We start from the raw sequence: 24,485 nt of genomic DNA on the forward strand, positions 1-24,485 counted from the left end.
GACAAACAGAGGTGGTTTGCCATTGTCTGCTTCTAGCAAGTGACCCTGGGGTTCCTTGGTGATCTTCTATCCAAGGACTAACTACGGCCAACCTTGTTTAGATTCTGAAATCTGACAAGAACAGGCTAGCCTGGGCCATCCAGGTCAAGGCAAGAGATGACAGAGGTGGTTTACCATTGTCACCTCTGTTCATGACTTCCCTTGACCTAGCTGGCCCAGGTTAGCTTGATCTTGGCAAATTGGGGAATCTAAGCAAGGTTGGTCCTGGTTAGCCCTTGACTGGAGACCACCCAGGAAGGCTGTATCTGCAGAGCAACCCTGGACTTCTTTGGTGGCTTCTCATCCAAGTATTAACCAGGGATGACCCTGCTAAGCTGCTCAGATCTGATCAGATCAAGCTAACCTGGACCAGCTAGGTCAGGGGTAGGGAACCTGCGGCTCTCCAGATGTTCAGGAACTACAATTCCCATCAGCCCCTACCAGCATGGCCAATTGGCCATGCTGACAGAGGCTGATGGGAATTGTAGTTCCTGAACATCTGGAGAGCTGCAGGTTCCCTACCCCTGAGCTAGGTCAAGGGAAGACATGAACAGAGGTGGTTTGCCACTGCCTGCCTCCACACAGTAACCCTGGACTTCTTTGGTGGTCTCCCATCCAAGTACAAACCAGAGCTGACCCTGCTTAGCTTCCCAGGTCTGATGGGATCAGGCTAGTTGGGGCACCGAGATCAAGCCTCAAACATGTGAAACGTATTGATCTGATCTGATTTCTACTCTGACCTTCCTGAGGAGTGTTTATGCCAAAAGAGGGAAAATGAAGTGGAGCACATGCAGAACGCCATTCACAGCCAGGTCTTCACACCTGCAGCAGTAGGCAAAGCTACAAGGGGTGTGTGCGTGCCCCGCACCAGGTGCACGCCTGCCCCCCCGGAAAATCGTTTCCTCCCCCTGCGGCCCCAACCCCACTTACCATAGTTCTTAGCTTCAGGCTGAAAAGCGGCCTGTTCCATTCAGGCTGTTCCATTCAGGCTGTGGGAACTACATTACCCAGGTGACCTTGAGAGCCCCAAGGTCTCCTGGGTAGTGTAGTTCCCACCTGGGCTTTTTTCAGCCTGAACTGAACAGGTTGCTTTCCAGCCTGAAACTGAGTATTAAGGTAAGGGGGGCTTTGGGGAGGGGGAGGGGGTGGGGGCGGGCCAGGAGCGGGCCAATGGTGGGGGTGGTGAGAACTGCAAAGTAGGGGTGACCTACTTTGACCTGGAAGTAGGGGTGGGTAGTGTGGTGGCCAAGTTTGCAGATGATACCAAATTATGTAGGGTGGTGAGAACCGCAAAGGATTGCGAAGAGCTCCAAGTGGACCTTGATAAATTAGGTGAGTGGGCTAAGAAATGGCAAATGCAGTTCAATGTAGCAAAATGCAAAGTGATGCACATAGGGGCAAAAAATCCAAACTTCACATACACGCTACAGGGGTCAGTGCTATCAGTCACAGACCAGGAAAGGGATTTGGGCATCTTAGTTGATACTTCCATGGGAATGTCAACTCAATGCATGGCAGCTGTGAAAAAGGCAAACTATGCTGGGGATCATTAGGAAAGGAATTGAAAATAAAACTGCAAAGATTGTCATGCCCTTATATAAAGCCGTGGTGCGACCGCACTTGGAGTCCTGTGTTCAGTTCTGGTCGCCACATCTCAAAAAGGATATTGAAGAGATGGAAAAAGTGCAGAGAAGGGCAACGAGGATGATTGAAGGATTGGAGCACCTTCCTTATGAAGAGAGGCTGCAGCGTTTGGGACTCTTTAGTTTGGAGAGGAGACGTCTGAGGGGGGATATGATTGAAGTCTACAAAATTATGCATGGGGTAGAAAATGTTGACAGAGAGAAATTTTTCTCTCTTTCTCACAATACTAGAACCAGGGGGATACATTGAAAATGCTGGGGGGAAGAATTAGGACTAATAAAAGGAAACACTTCTTCACGCAACGTGTGATTGGTGTTTGGAATATGCTGCCACAGGAGGTGGTGATGGCCACTAACCTGGATAACTTTAAAAGGGGCTTGGACAGATTTATGGAGGAGAAGTCGATTTATGGCTACCAATCTTGATCCTCTTTGATCTGAGATTGCAAATGCCTTAACAGTCCAGGTGCTCCCGAGCAACAACCGCAGAAGGCCACTGCTTTCACATCCTGCAGGTGAGCTCCCAAAGGCACCTGGTGGGCCACTGCAAGTAGCAGAGAGCTGGACTAGATGGACTCTGGTCTGATCCAGCTGGCTTGTTCTCATGTTCTTATGTTCTTATGTGGTGGGAAATGTAGAGTCCTCGTGTCAAAAAACGGACTGGAAAAATTATACAAGACACACGTATGCTGCTAAAGTGGCATTCAATGTATTACCCTCTTATATTTCTAATCATACATAAATTACAAGTGCAACAATGCTTATTTGTATTTCTATTCCAAGTGGACTTCCTTGGAAGGAGCGCAGGGATTTTCTCACGCGTGCTGAAACAGTTCACTCTCAGTTTAATGCACACTCAAAACAGTCCAACGTATTAGTCCTGCTCTTCATATATTTGTATCCAAAACCATAGTCATAGGATATTATCCTGACAATTACAAAGTTCTTATTCTTCAAGAGTATGTTGTTATTCTGGATACGTGGCTGAAATCTTACGTGATCTCCTGCTGGAGTCCATTTAAAGGAGCCTTGTTGCAATGCGGAGAAAAATTCAGCAAGCAAAAAGTTCAGCAAGCAGAAGCTAGTCGCGTAACTAAAGCTTTTCGATGCCTTCTTCAGTGCTCCGTATTTGCACTGAAGAAGGCATCGAAAAGCTTTAGTTACGCGACTAGCTTCTGCTTGCTGAACTTTTTGCTTGCTGAATTTTTCTCCGCATTGCAACAAGGCTCCTTTAAATGGACTCCAGCAGGAGATCACGTAAGATTTCAGCCACGTATCCAGAATAACAACATACTCTTGAAGAATAAGAACTTTGTAAATGTCAGGATAATATCCTATGACTATGGTTTTGGATACAAATATATGAAGAGCAGGACTAATACGTTGGACTGTTTTGAGTGTGCACTAAACTGAGAGTGAACTGTTTCAGCACGCGTGAGAAAATCCCTGCGCTCCTTCCAAGGAAGTCCACTTGGAATAGAAATACAAATAAGCATTGTTGCACTTGTAATTTATGTATGATTAGAAATATAAGAGGGTAATACATTGAATGCCACTTTAGCAGCATACGTGTGTCTTGTATAATTTTTCCAGTCCGTTTTTTGACACGCTCTTTGAGACGCACGTTTCCATTAAAAAAAATGTAGAGTCCTCCCCAGGTACAGTCTGACCCAGCTACGCCTCTGCAAAGTATACATCTATGCAAAGTATACCTCATCCCCCACCCCACCCCAAAGGTCCATGATGCAAGCAACATGACTTACACTTTCTGGAATTGTGGGAAGTTTGCTGTGATCAGGACCAATGAAGTAGGAAGCCTGGGAGGGAGAGGAAAATAGGTTGCAAACCGGATTTGTCTGGAGGGCCCAACGGGAGGCAAAATTAGTACAGATGGCAGTGAGAACCAAATGCATTAACAGCTATTTGCTGAGTGCAAGATTAGTCAGGGACAGAGTTTGCTCCCCAAGTAGACATGAAAGCAAAGACGTTAGGTTTTCAGTCCATGCAGCAGAACTATGTGGCTGAGTTATGAGACATGTACTGTCCGCCTCCGGCAGGTGAGGCAAACTGTGTTTTGTTCATGCTCCCCTGATGTTAAAAACAAACTCTTTGCAAAAAAAAGCTAGCACAGCAGGAAGCAAACTGATCCGTTCACCCTGATATGCCTGGGTGTTTATTTTTTTTGAAAACAAAGATTTTTGCAGAGGAGCATTCAAAAAATGGCACCCCCCAAATTGTCTGCAGTCTTAAGTGGTGTGGTGCAGCGTAACCCCTCAGAGCTCTGCCAACTCTTTCTGTTGCACGTGGAGCTCAAGTCTAGGAGGAAAGCCAGAGCAGTGAGACATCACAAAGGTGAGCGGATGAGAGGACAGAATGTGGAGAGCCATGGAGTCATCTCTATCGTATGCCAGATTCCTCACTCACCAGAGCTGACCCGGAGTCCAGATCCCGGCTCCAGTCTTGGTGTTGTGCATTCGGATCTTTTCCAGTGGTAATTTTCAATTTGGTCACCTTTGGGTCCTTGCAGGACAACAAGTGGTTAAAAAAGGACCCAGAATGATGAGATAAAGACCTTCCAAGTCAGAGGCCCAGGAGGCAAACAGTGTGGTTTCCATTCTACGTTTTCCAGGAAGGAAGAATAGCTGTGAAATTTCAAACTAGCTCAGGTGCTTCTTAAAAGTATTTTGAGAGTATGGAACATTGTAAAAAAAAATTGCTTAAAAAATCCTTATCCTTCCACAATGCCACCAGATGTTTCCCAAGTGAGGCCAAGATAGATTGTATTTATTTACTTCAGAGCTGTTCACTAATTAACACCTTCCATGAAGATAATTTCACAAGGTAGCCTTGATGGTCTGCAGTACAACAATTGGATTTGAGCCCAGCATTTATTTATTTCAGTTAGGCCCTTTTGCGCACGGGTGGTATACAGCGGCCCAGGGATGGCAAAAATGCCGTCCCTGAGCTGCCGTCCTGGCCGCCCAAAAGCGGAGTGAAGCTGCTGCTTTTAACCTCGCTAAACAAGCGAGGTTTTTGCAAAGCAGCATCTTCCCATCGGCGTGGTGTGAACCGCGCAGCTGGGAAGATGCTGCTTTCCCTGTCGCCTCCACTCACCATCATATCCGGCATCGCCCTGGAGGGCTGCAGGGAACCTTGCAGCCCTCCAGAGTGACACTGGACATGAAGGTCAGTGGAGGGGGCCACCTCTCCGGCTGGGGGGGGAGTGGGGGCCGCTCGCACGCTAACGTGTGAATGTTCCGTGAGCCTCCACCAGCATAAATTATGCCGGTGGAGGCTCGTTTCCGCCCGTGTGGGGAAAGGGCCTTATACTCCACCTTTCTCCCCAAGGGGACCCAAGATGGCTAACATAATTCTCTTCTCCTTAGGCAATTTCCATCCCTTCCCATTTCATCCTCACAACTCTGTGGGGGGGGGGGGGCTGAGTGAACGCAGCCCGCCAATGCCACCCAGCAAGCTTCCGCTTCAGAGTGGGGATTTGAACCTGGTTCATCCAGATCCTAGTCCAAAACTGCAACCATTTCACCAAGCCGTCTCTCTGACGTGGCAAGAACAGCCAGGGACCGATTTTGCACAGTGAGGTTTCCGCGACTTCAAAGAGAATTGGCCGGGGAGTCTTTGTTTTGGGGAATGTTTAGCATTATTATCCACCGCCCTTTCTGCAGCGGAGCGGTCATTCATTGCCCATCAGCTGACTTTTTGCTTGAGTCCAGGGGTGGGGTGGGGATGTTTCACGGGTTCTCTATCATGCACGCATGCTTTGATTTTTATAATCTTTAATTTTTACCTTTATTCTTATTATCCATCCATCCATCCATCCATCCATCCATCCATCCATCCATCCATCCATCCATCCATCCATCCATCCATCCATCCATCCATCCATCCATCCATCCATCCATCCATCCATCCATCCATCCATCCATCCATCCATCCATCCATCCATCCATCCATCCATCCATCCATCCATCCATCCATCCATCGATTGAAAAGGCAAACTATTAAAGAAAATGGGGTGTTGTGTGGTTTCCAGGCTGAATGGCCGTGTTCTAGCAGCATTCTCTCCTGACGTTTCGCCTGCATCTGTGACTGGTATCTTCAGAGGATGCCAGCCACAGATGCAGGCAAAACATCAGGAGAGAATGCTGCTAGAACACGGCCATAGAGCCCAGAAACCACACAGCACCCCAGTGATTCCAGCCATGAAAGACTTCGACAATATATTAAAGAAAAGTCTGGAGTACAGTATCTGTACACTTTACGCGAACACTGATTGTCTTTTGTGGTGGGAAGTGATTGGGGAGTAATGGTGCTGTGCAAACTGCAAAACCGCAAAAGAACGAGGGTGAGGGGGAATCATGCAAAGCAGTGTGAGGAAGTGTGTGTGTGGGGGTGTGTGTGTTAAGACTAGAGGGAAGAGGTTCAGGCAGAGGGAAGAGGTTCAGGGCAAAGCTGTGCCCACTGGCAAATCTGTCCTGCTCTGGCAGCGAAGCAAAATTAAAATCGTGCTATAAGTGGATTTGCTTGCTGTGGAGAGAATGGAAAGGGAAAGCAGGGCTAGAGGAAATATGTCCTTACGAGAAACCTTGCTGCAGCAGACATTTGCCTAGACAACAGACATCTTGTGCATAACTGGCCATAGTTGTTGTTCTCAGAATATATTCACAATACACATTTTTCTTTATTCACAGTAGGGCGGGAGGCTGATATCTGAATTTCAATAGAGCAGAACTAATTTGTCAACCACAAACTGTCAGTAGTAGAAGAATTTTCCATCATTACTGCTGTCACAGAAAGACCTACAATTAACAGTAGTCAAACTTAGAGGATTGGATTACCAAATACCGTCAATATTAAACATTTTGTCAGATTGTAATATTTTGTAACATTATTTTTGACCACTGAAGAAGGCCTATGGGCCAAATCGCATTTGGTTCTAAATTTGTTGCATCAGACTTTATGTGTTACGATTTTCACTGATGTATGTTTGGAAGCCTATTTAGGGGGAAGCCTTTTGCTAAGATAGTCTGATTTTAATTTGAATAAACACCGTTTTATTTTTGCTACATAGCAGTTTCCGTTTTAAAAGACCCAATCCCATCTTAACCTTTTGGTTCTTTACTCCTGTGACCACAACAGTTGTGGAAATGCCCCTTCAGCTCCCGGGACACACACTGTGTGGAGGAGCCCAACTGAGGCCCCTTCCGCACATGCAAAATAATGCGTTTTCAAACCACTTTCACAACTGTTTGCAAGTGGATTTTGCCATTCCGCACAGCTTCAAAGAGCACTGAAAGCAGTTTGAAAGTGCATTATTCTGCATGTGTGGAATGAGCCAGAGAGAGGTAATGACATGAGCCGACCCCCAACTGCTGGAAGATGCTGTATTCCACAAGTATATCATCTGCTCTAGAGGCATTGCCAATTGCTCTAATGGCAGAGGGGAAATCCGCTGCAGAGGACTGGGCCATGGGATATGGCTCCGGTGTGTGTGTGTGTGTGGGGGGGGGGGCTGGGAAGAGGTGGACTTTACTGGTGCTGCAATCTCAGCTTTTCCATCCCCTTTCCCAAAGCATCACAGCAAAGCAGGTTTGAGAAGGACTGCAAAAAAGATGTGGCCGGGCAGGAGGGGGGAGACTCGGCGGTGCACAGAAGCACAATGATTCTGTGAAGGGGAGAAGTTGGGTTACCAGGCCTCTCAGAAGCCAGAGTGGAGTAGGAGCCAGAGTGGTGCAGTGATTAAGAGCAATGGACTCCAATCCAGAGGCGCAGGTTTGATTTCCCGCTCTTCCACATGAGCGGCAGACACTAATCTGGAGAACCAGGTTTGATTCCCCACTCCTCCACATGAGTGGCGGCTGGGCTCTTATCTGGTGAACTGGATTTGTTTCCCTGCTCCTACACATGAAGCCTGCTGGGTGACCTTGGGCCAATCAGAACTCTCTCAGCCCCATCTACTTCACAAGGCATCTGTTGTGGGGAGAAGTAGGGAGAAACTTTGAGACTCCTTAAAGGAAAAGTGGGGTATAAAAACCAACTCTTCTTCTTCTTCTTCCCCCCACTTCCCAGTAGCAGCTGAGCTGGGACAAACAGACTGCATGGAAGTCACACAGCTTGTCAACAAAAATGTTGGGAAGCCACAACAACAGCCGGGGGCTTTTCTAGGCTTTAACTTGTCTGAGAAGGGAATACTTACAAATTCAAGGCTGACGGAGCTGTTGAATTTCGGCACAGGGTGAAGATACAGCCTGGATAAGAGTTCGTCCAGCTCGGTGAACTAAGCGAGAAGAGAAAGACCAGAGTTTGTGGGAATGGGGAGCGGGTGAGACGGGGAAGATTTGACCCAGCCTGGAAATGGACCCAGAATCCCTGTTCTCACCTGCTTTTTGGCTAAGTGGTCAGCAATGGCATTGAGGATCTTGTAGAAAATTTCAAACCAGGGCAAGTAACTGTAGGAAGCAGAACGGACAGTTAATGAAGAGCACCAGCTGCGGTGTGGAAAGAATCTCCATAGCAGAGCTGAGACGGATCCTTCTCTACCTCTGGAAAGCTGCTGGTAAGAGGGCTGACAACTTTGGGCTGAGGAACACCTGGAGATTTTTTTGGGGGGGGGCGGGGTGACAGCTAAGGATGACTGGACCTAGGATGGGGAGAGACGTCAGTGGGATATAGTGTGGATTCTGCACAGCATATTTATGATGAGTTGCAGTTGTTATAAATGAACCCATTTTCTGGGGTGCTGTGTGGTTTCCGGGCTGTCTGGCCGTGTTCTAGCAGTATTCTCTCCTGACGTTTCTCCTGCATCTGTGGCTGAATGCATCTTCAGAGGATCTGATAGTAGGAATGGAAAGCCAGTGGAGTATATATACCTGTTGGAGTGTCCAGGGTGGGGGAAAGAACCATTGTCTGTTAACAAGTAAAGGGTGCAAGCCTTCGACAATATATTGAACCCATTTTCCTTTTTTTCCCTTTGCACATGTGCCATTTACACTTTCAGGAAGCAACTGGAGCCCATGGAAACAATTCGGGTTGCTTTCGCGCCTCTGTGCGAAAGCGCTTCTCTTTTCTCTAAGTTTGTTCTGCAGCGCCTGCGTAGCCGTGAAGGCAGGCAGAAACGAGCCCTTGCAGTTGTGCCGATTTCCCTGCAGTCCGATTGGCTGCACCTGCAGAGTTTTGCAGGTTCAACACACAACATTTTACAAAAAGAAAAAGGGACCTTCTTGCAATGGCCAGGCAACGAGGGATGCGTTACTGCAGATCTCCGAGAGAAATTGTGGACCTACTTGCTGCCACGGGGAGAAAACATGCTTGGGGGAGGGCAGGCAGAACCTTCCCGACATGGTGGACAGCAGCAGACACGAAAGTAAAAGGGGGGGGGGGGATGGGTTGGTGGGCAGGATGAATGAAGCGTCTCCGGCCTGTTGCGTTTGGGTCTTCAACCCGGGATTTTGCAAAAAGATTGCCAGTTTAGTGATTTTTTAAAAACCCGGCTTGAGAGGAATAGATCAGGCTTAAGTCACTTTGGGGAAGAGCTCTGTGCGAAGTTCTTTCCCAAAACACTACTTACAACGGCCTGAAGACGTTATGTGTGCTGTGCAGGACCCACCAGACTGCCGACCTTCCAAAGGGGCCGTTTTCTCCCGGGGAACCGATCTCTATCGCTTGGGGATCAATTGTAATAGAAGGAAATATTTAGCACTTGGAGGTTGGTAGCTGCCAATCAGTTTGGCTCCTTGGGGGAGGGGGTGGTACTCCTGCCCCTAGGACAGGATCACAGGTGAACCCTCCTACCTGAGGATGCAGAGGCAGGTGTGGAAGCCCTTCCCCAGCTGGCAGAAGCCAAAGCGTTGTTTCCCTTCCAGGTCAGTGAGCGCAAACGTGAAGTGCTGGACTGCCGGGCTCTCCTTAACCCTGGTTAGGAAATGGGGGAAATGTTTAAGAGACGTTGGCGAAGAAGGGAAGTATGACAAACCAGATGAAATGGCCAAGACTTCTTTAGTTCCTTAGATTGAACAAATTAATTGCATCAGCCACTTTTGTGGGCTACGGCCTACTCAGAGGTGGGATCCAGCAGGTTCTCACAGGTTCCCGAGAGTAGGTTACTCATTATTTGTGTGTGCCGAGAGGGCACACACTAATTGGTGATTTTGCCACGTGATTTTTGCCTTAGTTACGCCCCTCCTCTCAGCAGCAGCGCACAGAACTTGAAGCAGTCTAGCAGGAGGTGCACCGGTGTGCGTGGCAGCCTGCGCCTGCGTGCATTCGTTTCCTGCCCAAGGACCGGCACAGCGGCAGCGTCCTTGCCACAGCCCCGCCCCCGGAATGCCCAGCCACACCCCCGTCGTGCCCCGCCCAGCCCCGTTGGCACTATGCCACAGTTTGAATCCCACCACCATGGGAACCTGTTACTAAAAATTTTGGATCCCACCACTGCACATACCACTGCGCCTACTTTGCCAGATGTGTGCAAATTGGTAGAAATCGGTAGAAGTAAAGTGGGTAGAAATAATATGCAGGTGCTTGCTTTGGCAGGGGCCACTGGTTCACCGTGTAGCAATCTTGGAGCATGTATGAAGTGTGTGCATATCAGAGATATTGTCAGGTAGCGTGCCTGACATCAAACGGGGCCCTGTTTCTGCCATGGTAATGTGCCCCCCTGAGTCATGGCTTCCTGCTGCCTTTGTTCTTTGTCACTTGTAGTATGTAGATTCAGCCCGAGTGCCAGTGGGGCTCATAGCCTTCCACGTCAGCTTGAGAATGAACAATCGTCTCATTCCTGTTTTGTAATGTTTTGCTTTGATGTTTCTGGGGACTGACGGAAGGGGGGCCCTTTGAGGCATTAAGAGGGGTGCTAGAAGAGCCAGTGTTAAGAACCGGCTTCTTCTAGTGCAGTGATGGCGAACCTTTTCGAGACGGAGTGCCCAAACTGCAACCCAAGACCCACTTATTTATCGCAAAGTGCCAACACGGCAATTTAACCTGAATACTGAGGTTTTGGTTTAGAAAAAACGGTTGGCTCCGAGGCGTGCGTTACTCGGGAGTAAGCTTGGGGGTAGTCGGTGGCTTTGCTTTGAAGCAACCATGCAACTCTTCCAACGGGTGAATCACGACCCTAGGAAGGTTTACTCGGAAGCAAGCCCCATTGCCAGCAACCAAGCTTACTCCCAGGTAAAAGATTGTGCTTTAGTTCTTCGCATGAAAATCAGTGGGGTTTAACAGCGCTTAACAGGGTTACCTACACTGCTTCCCCAAAACTAGGCCTTAGGTTTAATGCTGATAATTGAGCTTAGAGGCCCAGGCCAGCCTAGGTGGTGGGGGTGGGGGTGGGGGTGGGGGGTAGTTGACTCTGTTTGCGCGTGCCCACAGAGAGGGCTCTGAGTGCCATAGGTTCGCCACCACTGTTCTAGGGTCATGCCACTGTCTGACAATAAGAGACTTCTGATTGTAATCACTGAGTCCGGTATTGGTCCAGTTCCGGGGCTTGACAGATATAAAGGCCCATGGAAAAAGCAGAAATATTCATGGGGATAAAGTCCCCCCACCCCGGACTCCTCCCACCCCCATTTTTTTCTGCTGGGAAGATCTGGAAAATAATGGGGAATGCTGGGGAGAAAAAAACCCCCAACTCTATTTCTTCTTCTGCTGGAATTTTTTTATATTTATTAGCTGCCCTCCCCCAGTTCTTCTGGAATTAATGAGATGCTTTTTAAAACCGTTAGTACAAATTTTACAAGCTCAGTTATACATTATGCATTTTACATTGTTAAAGCATCAAGAATAAATTTATGTTTCATGGGAAAGCAAGTCTGAAAATATACATTTCTAGTGCATGTAAATGCCACCTGTCACATACCTCTTGACATCAAATGGGAAGCAAAATTTGGGCAGTGTCTGAATTGACTCCTGCAAGAAGAGAGAGAGATAACCGAGACATCAGTCTGAGCAAAACCTAAGATTGCCAACTCCAGGTTGAGACATTCCTGGAGGACTGGGTTTGGGGAGGAAAGGTGTCCTCCCCCAATGACTCCAGGAGTGGAGGCCCTCGGTTTGGAGCTTCCAAATATTTTTCTTTGTAAATAACAGCTGTGCGGCATGGGCCTGTTTTGGACTCGGTGGTTCCCTCAGTGTGCAATGCCCCCCCATCAATGGCTATTTCTTCAGAGAAAGAAGAGATGCTGTATGACAGCGAAGAGCAGTGGTCATACAAGGAAGTACAAACCTGGTCCTCAAACTCCAGAGGGAACTGCCGAAGCACTTGGGAATCTGCAGAGAGAGAAGAGAATGAGCAGGGAAACAGACCATGCAGGGAGACCGATTCCATCCACAAGGGCTCTACATGGACACAGAGACCACAGGCATCAATCCATTCCTCTCCAAGACCTCAGCTGATACTTTAACCCTTAACATTCAGGGCAGCGTGTTTACAAAGGGAATAGGATTGTAGCCTGTGCTACTGTTCATTGTATGTATTATCCTGCACTTCCTGTTTTGCCTTATACTTCTGCTCGAGGGGAGGGGCTAGGTGGAAAGGTACCAGCTGGACATTAGGAAGAAAATTTTTATAGTGACAGTCCACCAGTGGAATCATCTGTCACTTTTTTGGCATTTTTCTATCACACTGTATACTTTTTGCATTGTTTCTAAATTTTGGAACTCTAGTCCTATTGCGTTGCTTATTGAGAGAGTACCCCATTTTTTTTAAGCCTGCAGCACCTTAGGAATTCTGATACTGGCTGTTAGGTGCGACCATAAAAGGCTGCTGCAGCAGGCAGAACCAACCACAAAAATATCAGGGAGAGAGGTTACACACAAGCAGTAACTCTTGAACATTTGACAGAACACCTTCTAAAATGAACTTATTGCTGGAAAATATTCTCTTGCATAAACGCAGCATATCTTCAGTCACGCGGTGAAGATCTATTTGCTGTGGCCGCAGCTGCCTCTGAAGAAACTTATTTCAAAATCTGCACAGCCAACCAGATCTCCGATAGTCAACCAGAAGCCGTGCTGGGCAAAACAGGCACCTGTCAAGATCTCTTTTCTGGCTCTTGCCATGAAACTCTGGAGTGGGCGAGGAGAAGGTGGCACCATGAGAAACCCTGGCTTAAGAACATAAGAACATAAGAACAAGCCAGCTGGATCAGACCAAAGTCCACCTAGTCCAGCTCTCTGCTACTCGCAGTGGCCCACCAGGTGCCTTGGGGAGCTCACATGTAGGATGTGAACGCAATGGCCTTCTGCGGCTGTTGTTCCCGATCACCTGGTCTGTTAAGGCATTTGCAATCTCAGATCAAGGAGGATCAAGATTGGTAGCCACGGATCGACTTCTCCTCCATAAATCTGTCCAAGACCCTTTTAAAGCGATCCAGGTGAGTGGCCATCACCACCTCCTGTGGCAGCATATTCCAAACACCAATCACACGTTGCGTGAAGAAGTGTTTCCTTTTATTAGTCCTAATTCTTCCCGCCAGCATTTTCAATGAATGCCCTTAATATGCTGTTAATTCCTTGCTTCACAGTAGTTTCCCCCATCTTCCTGGCCCTTATCTCCCGTTTTGGCATGGGAAGCGCCGCACTGCCTGAGAACATTTGTAGAGATTTCTAGTGATCACCAGAGGTTTCTAGCAATTTCACCTTGCTGAGATGCTGGGACAGAGGGGGCTGGAGGGGGGGGGGCTGGGAGAGTGATATTACCCAGAGGCTGTGTAATTAAACTTAATCCCAGCAAGTCTTGCTTGTATCCTGTTTGCATTGTCCCTTCCATAAACCGATTTCCGAGCCTGGTTATTGGGGGTGAGTTGCCAGATCATGACAGCACCATTTGGGGGGACCCTGGCTTATGGATGCCTGATGCTATTCAACTGCATTGCATAATGCTGCATAATTCCGCCTTGAGTCTCAGTGAGAAAGGCAGTTTTTAAATAAATATAAGTGTCCTACCCCAAGGTTTCATACATTACCAACTGTCCCCATTTATTAAGGGCAGGCTTTATTTTATGGTTCGTCTCCCCATTAAAATATTTTTTCCCTAGTTTAAACCTGTTTTCCCTCAGGAGAAAGGCATTCTAAAAGTTGCCTGTTTTGCCGACATCTGTATTACTTTGGATTACAGACTCCTCTCCTGCCTTGGCTGCATCTGGGTTGTGGCACATGGGCCTGCCCCTGGAGACACAGACCCAGCTTATAGTCTGCTTTCCGGTTCCCACCACTTGCTCAGCAGAGTCGACTTCAGGACTGCCAACCTCCAGATAGTGGCTGGTGATCTCTTGCCATTATAACTGATCTCCAGGTGACAGGAATCGATTCACCTGTAGAAAATGGTCGCTTTGGAACATGAGCTCTGTGGCATCCTACCCCTCTGAAGCCCCTTCCCTCACCAAACCCTGTCTTCTTCAGACTCCACCCCGAAATCTCCAGTTATTTCCCAACCCAGACCTGGCAACCCTAGTTGGCCCTGGTTAGAACTTGGATGGAAGACCACCAATGGAAGGCCAGGGTCACCATGAGAGGCAAGCGATGGCAAAAGAAAAAGAGTTTGGATTTATATCCCCCCTTTCTCTCCTGCAGGAGACTCAAAGGGGCTGAGGTGGGTGAGGTGGGTGGGGCTGAGAGAGCTCCGAGAAGTTAGACTAGTTGGTCACCCAGTTGGCGTGTAGGAGTGTACAGGAGCACCTGAATTCCTCTTCATAAAGCTCATTACAGCTCAGGCGGCAGAGCTGGGAATCAAACCCGGTTCCTCCAGATTAGATACACGAGCTCTTAATCTCCTATGCCACTGCTGCTCCTACATCTGTATTACTTTGGATTACAGACTCCTGTAATCTGTTCACATCTGTTCATCTGCCTTGACCTGGAAGCCCAGGCTAGGTTGATCTCGTCAGACCTAGGAAGTTAAGATGGATCGGGCCTGGTTAGTACTTGGATGGGAGACCATCAATGGAAGATCAGAGTTCAGGAGAAGCAGTGGCGTAGGAGGTTAAGAGCTCGTGTATCTAATCTGGAGGAACGGGGTTTGATTCCCAGCTCTGCCGCCTGAGCTGTGGAGGCTTATCTGGGGAATTCAGGTTAGCCTGTACACTCCCACACATGCCAGCTGGGTGACCTTGGGCTAGTCACAGTTCTTCGGAGCTCTCTCAGCCCCACCTACCTCACAGGGTGTTTGTTGTTAAGGGGGAAGGGCAAGGAGATTGTCAGCCCCTTTGAGTCTCCTGCAGGAGAGAAAGGGGGATATAAATCCAAACTCTTCTTCTTCTTCTTCTTATGCAGAAGCAGGCAATGGCTAACCACCTCTGAACACTTCTAACCACCTCTGAACCCCATGAGAGGTTTCCATAAGTCAGCTGCAACTTGAAGACACTTTATATGGCTGCTATCCAGAAGGTGTCTCTCTCTAGGCCCGCCTTTCACCAGGCAAAGTCAAAGAGAAGCACCCTGTGGATTATAGGCATTGGCTGCATTCTAACCACCAACCTTTCCCAGAAGGCCATAATGTTGGAATTTCCAGCCTTGTTTTGCAAGCAGCAGCAGCAAGAGCAGCATGGAATTCTGGGAAGTTGCACGAACATTCTAAAGGTGACAGTTAAAACCCATTGGTAGTGTTCTGTTCCCTCCCCACACACTAGGAGACTGCCTGACTGACTAAGAGAAAAGATGTGCTCTGTGCTCTGTATACTTCTGTAAACCAAATGATATAGAAATGTGCTCTGACTATATAGTAAAAGATATTGTAACACAACCAAACTGTAACAAACCATGAGCTGTGTGTGTAACTATTATTTGTGATAGTGTATATAATGTATATCTCTCTCTCAGGTTAAGTAAAGTTCTGCTTATGTTTTTATGAACTCCTGAGGAAAAACGGCTGGTCTTTTGACGGATAAACTATTCTAATTTGATGTGCGCACAATCCACATTTCCGCTCGCAACTTTGCTTGACAGGATTATATATACCAAATATACCCATTGCCCTTCACATAATGTGTCTGGGGCTTATTTTGGGTGATGCTGCAGGGCGGTCAGTTATTTTGTGGCCTTTCAAAATCCAAGCTATGTGCTGTGTGTTTCTTCTTGGGTGGATGACCAATTACTCATAGGAAGGAAGAAAAGAGATTATGAAAGAGTTTCACGCTGTTTGGGGCTGTGATAGGGAGGGGGGAAGTTTTTGTGTGCCAATGACTCATTTCCATTGGTAGTGCTGTTGCTGCAGAGTTCAGCAGGACACAATTTCCCCTAATCTGCTTATTTTAACTGCAATATTTACAAGGATCCAACTGCAACTTCATACCATTTTGATGCGACACAGACACATACTCAGAGGTGGGATCCAGCAGGTTCTCACAGGTTCCCGAGAGTAGGTGACTAATTATTGGTGTGTGCCGAGAGGGGGTTACTAACTGGTGATTTTGCCACGTGATTTTTGCCTTCGTTACGCCCCTCCTCTCAGCAGTAGCGCGCAGAACTTGAAGCAGTCTAGCAGGAGGTGCACCGGCGTGTGTGGCAGCCTGCGTGCATTTATTTCCCAAGGACCGGCGCAGCGGCTGCGTCCTTGCCACAGCCCCGCCCAGGAATGCCCTGCCCCCAAAATGTCTGTCCACGCCCCCGTCGTGCCCCACCCAGCCCCTTTGGCGCTACACCACAGCTTGAATCCAACCACCATGGGAACCTGTTACTAAAATTTTTGGATCCCACCACTGCACACACTGGCAACCAGTGAGAGAGGGACGAGGGCAGGGATGGGGGAAATGATGTCATGCTGATGGTGTGACATAATTTTCAGTGAATAACCAGATGTAGGGTTGCCTGGTTGCCCTCAATAGTGGTAGACCTACTGGCAGCTGTCCCCAATTGTAGAGGCCACTTGGCAAGGCAGGGTTGTTGTTGTTGTTGTTGTTATTGTTGTTGTTATTATTGTTATTATTATTATTAATTGCATTTGTATACCGCCCTCCCCCGAAGGGTTGGGGAGAGAGGCCCTGGATATTGCTGTTGGGAGTGATGATGTGACATCGCTTCTAGGACAAACCTGGAAGTGATGTCATTGCATTGAAGCAATACGCTAATTTTCCTAGAGTGTCCCATCAGTGTGATGATGTCACTTCTGGTTATTTGCATTAGTACAACTGACCTTCCCACTCATTTTCTCTCTTTAGCCTAAGACACCTGTATGAAAGTTGGGTGTATCCTGGTTAAATTCTTCCGTTGTTACCTTGCCTTTCTTCCAAGGTGTTTAATGGTCAGCCAGAGACATATCTAGGGAAAATGTAGCTTGGTGCAAAATCTGAGTTTTTTGCTGCCCTCCCCCACTACGACCAAACAATGTTTTTTTGCACCAGGTCTTGAAGTCACTGAATGGACCGGGGGGGGGGGGGGATGAGGAGGAGTGTGACTAAATGGCTGCAGTCCGGGGACATTTCACCCCATATGTCCCCCTGGGGGGTACTCCCCTGTGCTCAGCTCAGACCTTCAACAACCTTTTAAAATTTTCTTTGACCACAACAGACAGAGAGAACTCACCATAATCCTCCGGTGTTGGGCAGGCAGCTTCAAAGAACAGGTCGAATATCTTCTCGGGATTTTCCCTGGGGGAGGTGAGGACAGTCAGTGGACTCGGGGCTATCTAGCAATTGGCAAACACAAGCGCTTGGTAGGACTGCCAACTCCAGGTTGGGTAATTTCTGGGGATTTGGGGGTGGAGTCTGGAGAGGACAGGATCCACTCTCCAAAGCTGCCTTTTCCTCCAGTGGAACGGGCGTCATCTGCTTTGATTGTGCGTTTGCAGAGGCGTAGCTGGGCCAAACTGCGCCGTGTCGGGCCCCCCGCAGCACCCTGCCCCGCTCCCGCTGTGCCTCCCCCTTCCCACACTTACCTTAGTTCCTTTCCTTTTTCTATAACTTTTTCAGGCTGCAAAAGGCCTCTTCACAGTAAAAACGGCCTGATGGGAACTATACTTCCCAGGAGACCTTGTGAGCCCCAAGGTCTCCTGGGAACTGCAGTTCCTCAGGCCGTTTATACTGCAAACAGGCCTTTTGCAGCCTGAAAAAGTTCTGAAAAAGGAAAGGAACTAAAGTAAGTGTGAGAAGGGGGTGGGGGGTGCCGCGGGGCGGGGGAAAGGGGGAGGGGCCTGGGGCGATTGCTTCACATGCCCCCAGGCGTGCGCCCAGTGCACAGCGCACCCCCACTCCCCCTTGTAGCTCCACGACTGCCTCAGTGGCGTAGCGCCAAGGGGGGCGTGACGTACTGGCTGCGCATCGGTGTGGTGGTGTGGCGGGGGTGTTCCGGAGCGTTCCAGGGTGGGCGGGGGCATGGCGGGGCGCAGGGCGCACTTCCTTCTTGCTATGGCTCTAGTGTTCCTGCCTGGCAGTGGGTTGGACTTGATGGCCTTTCCTTGGGGTCTTTTCCAACTCTATGATTCTATCAGTGGAGATGAGTTGGAAATCTGAGTGAACTCCAGGGGCCACCTGGAGGTTGGCAACCACAAGGCTAGGAATCCTTGAGCTGAGCCTCAGGCAGCCACCCGACCTTGAAGGGCAGGTTGTGCCACGGAGAAGGGGACAAGAATCCTCCGCACACAGTTGGCCCCTTTAGTCTCCCACGTGGGAATAACTTCTCTCTTTTTGTTCTCTGTATACTTTCCCCCTGTCTATCTCCTTCCTTAACAATGGTATGACTTGCCTTGACATCTCATTTATTGAAGACCTCATCCCTGTCCTAAAGTGTGTGGGGAAAATGTTCCTTTTATTTTATTTATGCACAAGATGTTTACCCCCACCTCTCTGCCTCCACAGGGCCACCAAGGTGGCCAACACTTTAAAAGGCACAACATTGAAACTCTGACCTAAAAGCCCCTAAAACCAGCATGCAAATAACTCCTTGAACTAACGAAGCTTGTTACGATAGTTAAAATACTAGGGAGGGAGGAGATCAGGCCATGCAGGGCTTTGGGAGCTGTTACACCCAGCCTGGGGAACTCCCTGCCTCAAGGAGTCTGGTGAACTCTATCCTTGCTCTCTTCGGGCAAAGACAACCTTTGGCTTTTGAGTAGAAACAGATTTTTGCTTTTTGCCTCTGCTGCTGGTTAGCTCTTCAGAGCGTGTTTTTCAAGCTGTTTCAGGTGTTGGTTTATGCATTTATTAATTGCGTTATGTATTCAATTGCAAACCTTACATCTTGCCTTTCTTCCCAATCAGTTTCACAGTTTACTGATTGATGTTACTGTGGATTACCAATTAGGTGCACGGAGGGAAAGACAGGATATAAGCAAATAGGGTTTTATTTATTGTCGAAGGCTCTCACGGCCGGATTCAACTGGTTCTGGAAGGTTTTCTGGGCTGCGTGGCTGTGTTCACCAGACCACGGCCACACAGCCCGGAAAACCCTCCAGAACCAAATAGGGTTTTAGTAGGGTTGTCGGCCTCTAGGCAGAGACTGAAGAGCTGCCAGAATTACAACTTATTTCCAGATGAGAGACATCAGTTCCCCTGGGGAAAATGGCTCTTTTGAAAGCAGTCTGTACGCCGTGATACCCAACTGAGCCCCCCCGCCCCCCCGTAAACCGTGCCTTCCCCCAAACTTCTCCTCCAAATCTCCAGGAATTCCCCAACCCAGAGTTGGCAACCTAACGTTGCCAGAAGGCTTTGGGAGAGGGCTTGCACATCTCCTTTGTAATGGAACTTCAACTCGGGCCTAACTCACAGGAAGGTTGTGAACCTGTGCCTGGGTTCTGCCACATTCCGTGGCTGCTGAGAAGATGGTGGGTGTCTCTTTCTGAGTTCTGCCATCTCCCAGGCAGGCCTCCCTGTGAGACAGCAGAGCTCCCCATGTTAGCTGTTAGGAGTGATTTTATTGTATACATCAATTTGAGAATGTTTAAAGTTAAAAAGAAATAAAGCAAACGTCCACATTCTTTTTGCGCGCTCGACCACCTTTGGAATCTGACATAGAATGTTGGATGCAACCACAAAATGGCGATCACAAAAGGCGGAGCCAGCCACAACCAATCAGAGACTGAAGTTAGGTACAACGCTTATGGTGAATCTTCAGTATTTTAGGCAGAAGCTCTGTTTAACATGATGCTTTTTTAGATGAACACATGGTTTAATTATTATTCTTTTGCAAACACACATGGTAATGCAGTGAAGATCCTTGTGCTGTGGTGGCCGCTGCGGCTGAAGCAACTTTTTAAAAATCTGTACAGCCAATCAAATCTCCCATGGCCAATCGGAAGCCTTGTGGGGCATAAGACCCACCCATTCGCGGAAAACACCTAGCAGGTTTCAGGAAGGTGTTGGGAGGTGCAGCGGCTCTCATGGGCACCATGTTGGGGACCCCTGAACTAAAATATGTGCATTAATTTTTTTAAAAAATGCCTCCCTATTTATTTTTCCGTGTAACAGAAAACTATTGGGTCTGAGAGAAGATATCTCTCCTGGTTTTCTCACTGGGCTGGTTTTTTAGGTGTCAAAATCTTGCTTTTTATGGAGATCCTGTTGTGAGTCCCTAATGCTTTGGTTCTTCCACCTCAATTGGGGGAAAGCCTCAGTCCCACACACTCACATACACACACACACACACACACACATACACACAAGGAAATATTAACTTGGTCCTCTTAAGAACCAGGAATGCCCTCCCTGACTGAATCCAGCAATGGGATTGGGCAGTTAGGCTAAGGATGCAGAAACAACTCTCTGGGAGCTGGGAGAGACTAGAAATATTTGTGACGCTGTGAGCTTTTTGGTCCGTTTTTTACCCCAGTTACAAGATTCTCTCAGCTCTAGTGTGATTGAGATAAACAACTCAGAACAATTGTACCTGGTCCCATGAACAGGTGGGGTCATTAGGGTACGGATTTTGTCGCCCTCTATTTTCTCCTTTCTTGACTGCTTCCTGTCTACTCTTCCATGGAGTTGTCAACCTCCAGGCCGGGCCTGGAGATCTTCCAGAATTGCAAATTATCTCTAGACAACAGAGACCCGTCCCCCTGGAGAACACGGTTGCTTTGGGAGATAGCTTTGGTGGCATCAGATTCCTGCTGAACTCCATCCCCGGCCTCTGTCCTCTCAAGACTCCACCCCAAAACCTCCAGGAATTTCTCAGCCTGGAGTTGGCAACCCTCACCTTCTGAGAGAAACCCTGGAGTTGATGTGGGGGAGGGGGGAACCTTATCCACCAGTGGTGTGACTCTCAGCCCCTGAGCTGAATGTCTTGCAGAGAAAAGTGCTTGGTTGTTTGCCTTGGGACAGGGCCAGTTTCAGGTGGGGGGGGCTGGGCAGAGAGTTCTCGGGGGTCCATCTATGCCAGTGATGGCGAACCTATGGCACGGGTGCCAGAGGGGGCACTCAGAGCCCTCTCTGTGGGCACGCACAGAGTCCCCCCCTCCATCTAGGCTGGCCTGGGCCGCTGGGCTCGATTATTAGCATTAAACCTAAGACCTGGTTTTGGGGAAGCAGTGTAGGTAACCCTGTTAAAACCCACTGATTTTTATGCGAAGAACTAAATCCTTTACCTGGGAGAAAAGCGATCCTTTACCTGGGAGTAAGCTCGGTTGCTGGCAATGGGGCTTGTTTCTGAGTAAACCCTTCTAGGGTCATGATTCACCCATTGGAAGAGTTGCACAGTTGCTTCAAAGCAAAGCCACCAACTACCCCCAAGCTTACTCCCGAGTAACACACGCCTCGGAGCCAGCCGTTATTTCTAAACTAAAACCTCAGTATTCAGGTTAAATTGCCGTGTTGGCACTTTGCGATAAATAAATGGGTTTTTGGGTTGCAATTTGGGCACTCGGCCTCGAAAAGGTTCGCTATCACTGATCTATGCCTCCTCCCAGGCCCCCCTTCGTGCCCACAATCCCTGCACTCCCACCTACCTATGCATCCTCCTTCTGCCTGCTTGCAAGCTCTCCCCCCAACTACAACCACAGCTGCCCCCACTGCCTGGCTGTCCTCTTCCCCTGTGGTGCCACGAAAGCTGATGCCCACAACCCACAAACCCTTTTCCGAAAGCACAAGCCAGCATAGGCAGCCGAGAACACAGAAAAAGAGAAGAAGAGTTTGGATGTATATCCCCCTGTTCTCTCCTGCAGGAGACTCAAAGGGGCTTACAATCTCCTTGCCCTCCCCCCCCCCACCCCAAATAAACACCCCGTGAGGTGGGTGGGGCTGAGAGAGCTCCAAAGAACTTGTGACTAACCCAAGGTCACCCAGCTGGCATGTGTGGGAGTGCACAAGCTAATCTAGTTCCCCAGATAAGCCTCCACAGCTCAAGTGGCAGAGCGGGGAATCAAACCCGGTCCTCCAGATTAGAGTACCAAAGCCCTCACAAGCAGGCAGCAGAAGAGGCAAGTGAGGGCATCAAAGAGTCAGCAACAGTGGGGCCCACCAGGTCTTGGCAGCCGCCCCACCCAAAGGTGTGCTGATGCCATTCCTGCCTTGGATATTTCAGGTTGGTTGTGCTTTCCCTCCCTTGACCTCCAGTCAGTCTGTCAAACGCCCCCCGCCCCCCCCAATACCAATATGGGTTCCTGGTCGTCGCAACCACAGTTGCCGAATTCTGGCACGCACCTCCCAAAAGTCTTTCCTTTGGCCCCAACACAGTGGGGCTCCCATTTCTCAGAAGGTTCTTGGGCCGCCCTTCAGCAGGTGGATCTGACCAGACAAACAATCCACGCTGTCGTTTGGGGCAGCAGCCTTTTCAGGGAAACCAAAAGCTGAGCTGAAGCATTGCTTTTAGCAAGCATGGGAGACCCAGAAAGGGATTCTCTCAGATCCCTGGCGAGACAACATCTTTCAGGTTTCCTTCCATCCAAAGGACCAGAGCTGCGCCTTCACTTTCTGCCCTGCAAAAATCACAGTGGGCGGAAATGGGGGCCCATCCTGTGACTCACCCCACTGGACCTGGGATGGGGGTCTTACCTGATCCGTGATCCCATGGTCCTGGATTCCTTCAGTTACATCATCATCCCGTGGAAGCTCCAAACCAGACAGCCCATCCTTCCATCCCTGGGGGAGGACTGAAGATTGCAAAGAATGCCTGTAGCTCGGTTTGGTGCATTTCAAAAAAGCGTTTCCTGTGTGGCTTCTTGTTAGAGGAAGTAGATGCTCTGGTTGGGCCTTCGATCTCGGCTGCGGTGCTGTGGGGGTGGGGAGGACGTCTTTGACTTCTCCTGCTGCCTTTCTTCCTAGCTCACTTGGCGTTCACCTGAGATCGCAGAGGGCCAAGCGGAGTTTGGGATGAACTCCAAGTTCTGACCATGTGAGGATGAGGAAAGGTCTACTCTCGAAGGATGTTTGTCTCTTTAAGTTTGCTTTGGGTTCCTCCTTCTCGTGCACTGCTGGGAAGCACAGTTGAGAAATGCAAGAAATGCTGCAAACATCCTCTTTGAAGACCAGCGCACTTGCTGGAAACTGGCTAGCGGGGCATTACCTTTGATAGGTCATACCTACTAGTTACCCCCTGGAGACACCCTCCCTGCATGTGTAGAAGCTACCCTCTGATGATGTGTGTATGACAGGGAGGGACTGTAGCCAACACAAGTGAAAGAAGCATGAGGTTTGCAGTGGTGGGGTGAGCACGGGGAGGGGGGGCGCGTCACATGAACTCGAGGAATGGATGCTGCTTTACAGACTAGCAGAGTTACATCTGCCGTTCCTTGTTTATTTATGTATTATTATTATTGTTGTTGGTTGATTTCACAGCTGCCAGATCTTTAGCTGGTTGTTGGCCTTCATTACAATTCGAGCCTCACCCAGAGGCCTAGGAAGTTGTAATGTATCCATGTAGTATTCGTGCGGATCCCAGCAGGGCTGCCTTCTGAATTTGACAGATGTTGATTTTGTCAATTCAAAGATGTTTCAAGTGCTGCCCTAGTGTTTTCGGGATGGCGCCCAGCATGCCGATTACCACTGGGACGGCCTCAGCTGGTTTGTGCCATAGACGCTGAAGCTTGATTTTCAAATCGTGGTATTTAGTGACCTTCTCATGTTCTTTTTAATGACCCTGCTGTCAACAGGTACTGCTATGTCGATGATGGTATCTTTATTTTCCTCTATCACTGTGATTTCTGGTGTATTATGTGCCATAATACTTTGTCCGTTGGATTTGAAAGTCCCACAGGATCTTGACCTAATGATTTTCTGTTATTTTCTCTGGACAATGTTCCTACTACCAGTGTTTAGATGTCTTATGTTGTAATTCTTGCATAAGTTCCAGTGGATCATCTTGGCCACAGATTAGCCTGTACACTCCCACACACGCCAGCTGGGTGACCTTGGGCTAGTCACAGCTTCTCGGAGCTCTCTCAGCCCCACCTACCTCACAGGGTGTTTGTTGTGAGGGGGGAAGGTCAAGGAGATTGTAAGCCCCTTTGAGTCTCCTACAGGTCAGTACTCAGTCTGGGCAATCTTTTTGCAGCAGCTGAGGACATGATCTACAGTTTTGTCAACTTCTTTGCACAATCTGCACTTTGCATCATCTAAGAACATAAGAACTAGCCTGCTGGATCAGACCAGAGTCCATCTAGTCCAGCACTCTGCTACTCGCAGTGGCCCTCCAGGTGCCTTTGGGAGCTCACATGCAGGATACGAAAGCAAGGGCCTTCTGCTGCTGCTGGTGCTCCCGAGCACCTGGTCTGTTAAGGCATTTGCAATCTCAGATCAAGGAGGATCAAGATTGGTAGCCATAGATCTACTTCTCCTCCATAAATCTGTCCAAGCCCTTTTTAAAGCTATCCAGGTTAGTGGCCATCACCACCTCCTGTGGCAGCATATTCCAAACACCAATCACACGTTG

The 24,485-nt window shown here is 48.7% G+C and overlaps 1 protein-coding gene across 1 annotated transcript in view; it reads right to left on the reverse strand.

Moving 5' to 3' along the window:
* Positions 1-22,713, reverse strand: part of DENND1C (DENN domain containing 1C) — a 61,471-nt gene extending 38,758 nt beyond the window's left edge. The window contains exons 1-9 of the mRNA XM_048490386.1: positions 22,610-22,713; positions 17,214-17,278; positions 11,920-11,963; positions 11,554-11,603; positions 9,492-9,611; positions 8,080-8,149; positions 7,897-7,977; positions 4,107-4,202; positions 3,446-3,499 (exon numbers count right to left, since the gene is read on the reverse strand). Of these exons, the coding sequence (XP_048346343.1) occupies positions 3,446-3,499; positions 4,107-4,202; positions 7,897-7,977; positions 8,080-8,149; positions 9,492-9,611; positions 11,554-11,603; positions 11,920-11,963; positions 17,214-17,278; positions 22,610-22,626 (597 nt within the window). The 5' untranslated portion in view covers positions 22,627-22,713. The remainder of the gene's footprint in view (positions 1-3,445; positions 3,500-4,106; positions 4,203-7,896; positions 7,978-8,079; positions 8,150-9,491; positions 9,612-11,553; positions 11,604-11,919; positions 11,964-17,213; positions 17,279-22,609) is intronic.
* Positions 22,714-24,485: the final 1,772 nt, after the last annotated feature.

This window comes from Sphaerodactylus townsendi, linkage group LG03, assembly GCF_021028975.2.
Source record: "Sphaerodactylus townsendi isolate TG3544 linkage group LG03, MPM_Stown_v2.3, whole genome shotgun sequence".
In the NCBI taxonomy this organism is placed as follows: domain Eukaryota; kingdom Metazoa; phylum Chordata; class Lepidosauria; order Squamata; family Sphaerodactylidae; genus Sphaerodactylus; species Sphaerodactylus townsendi.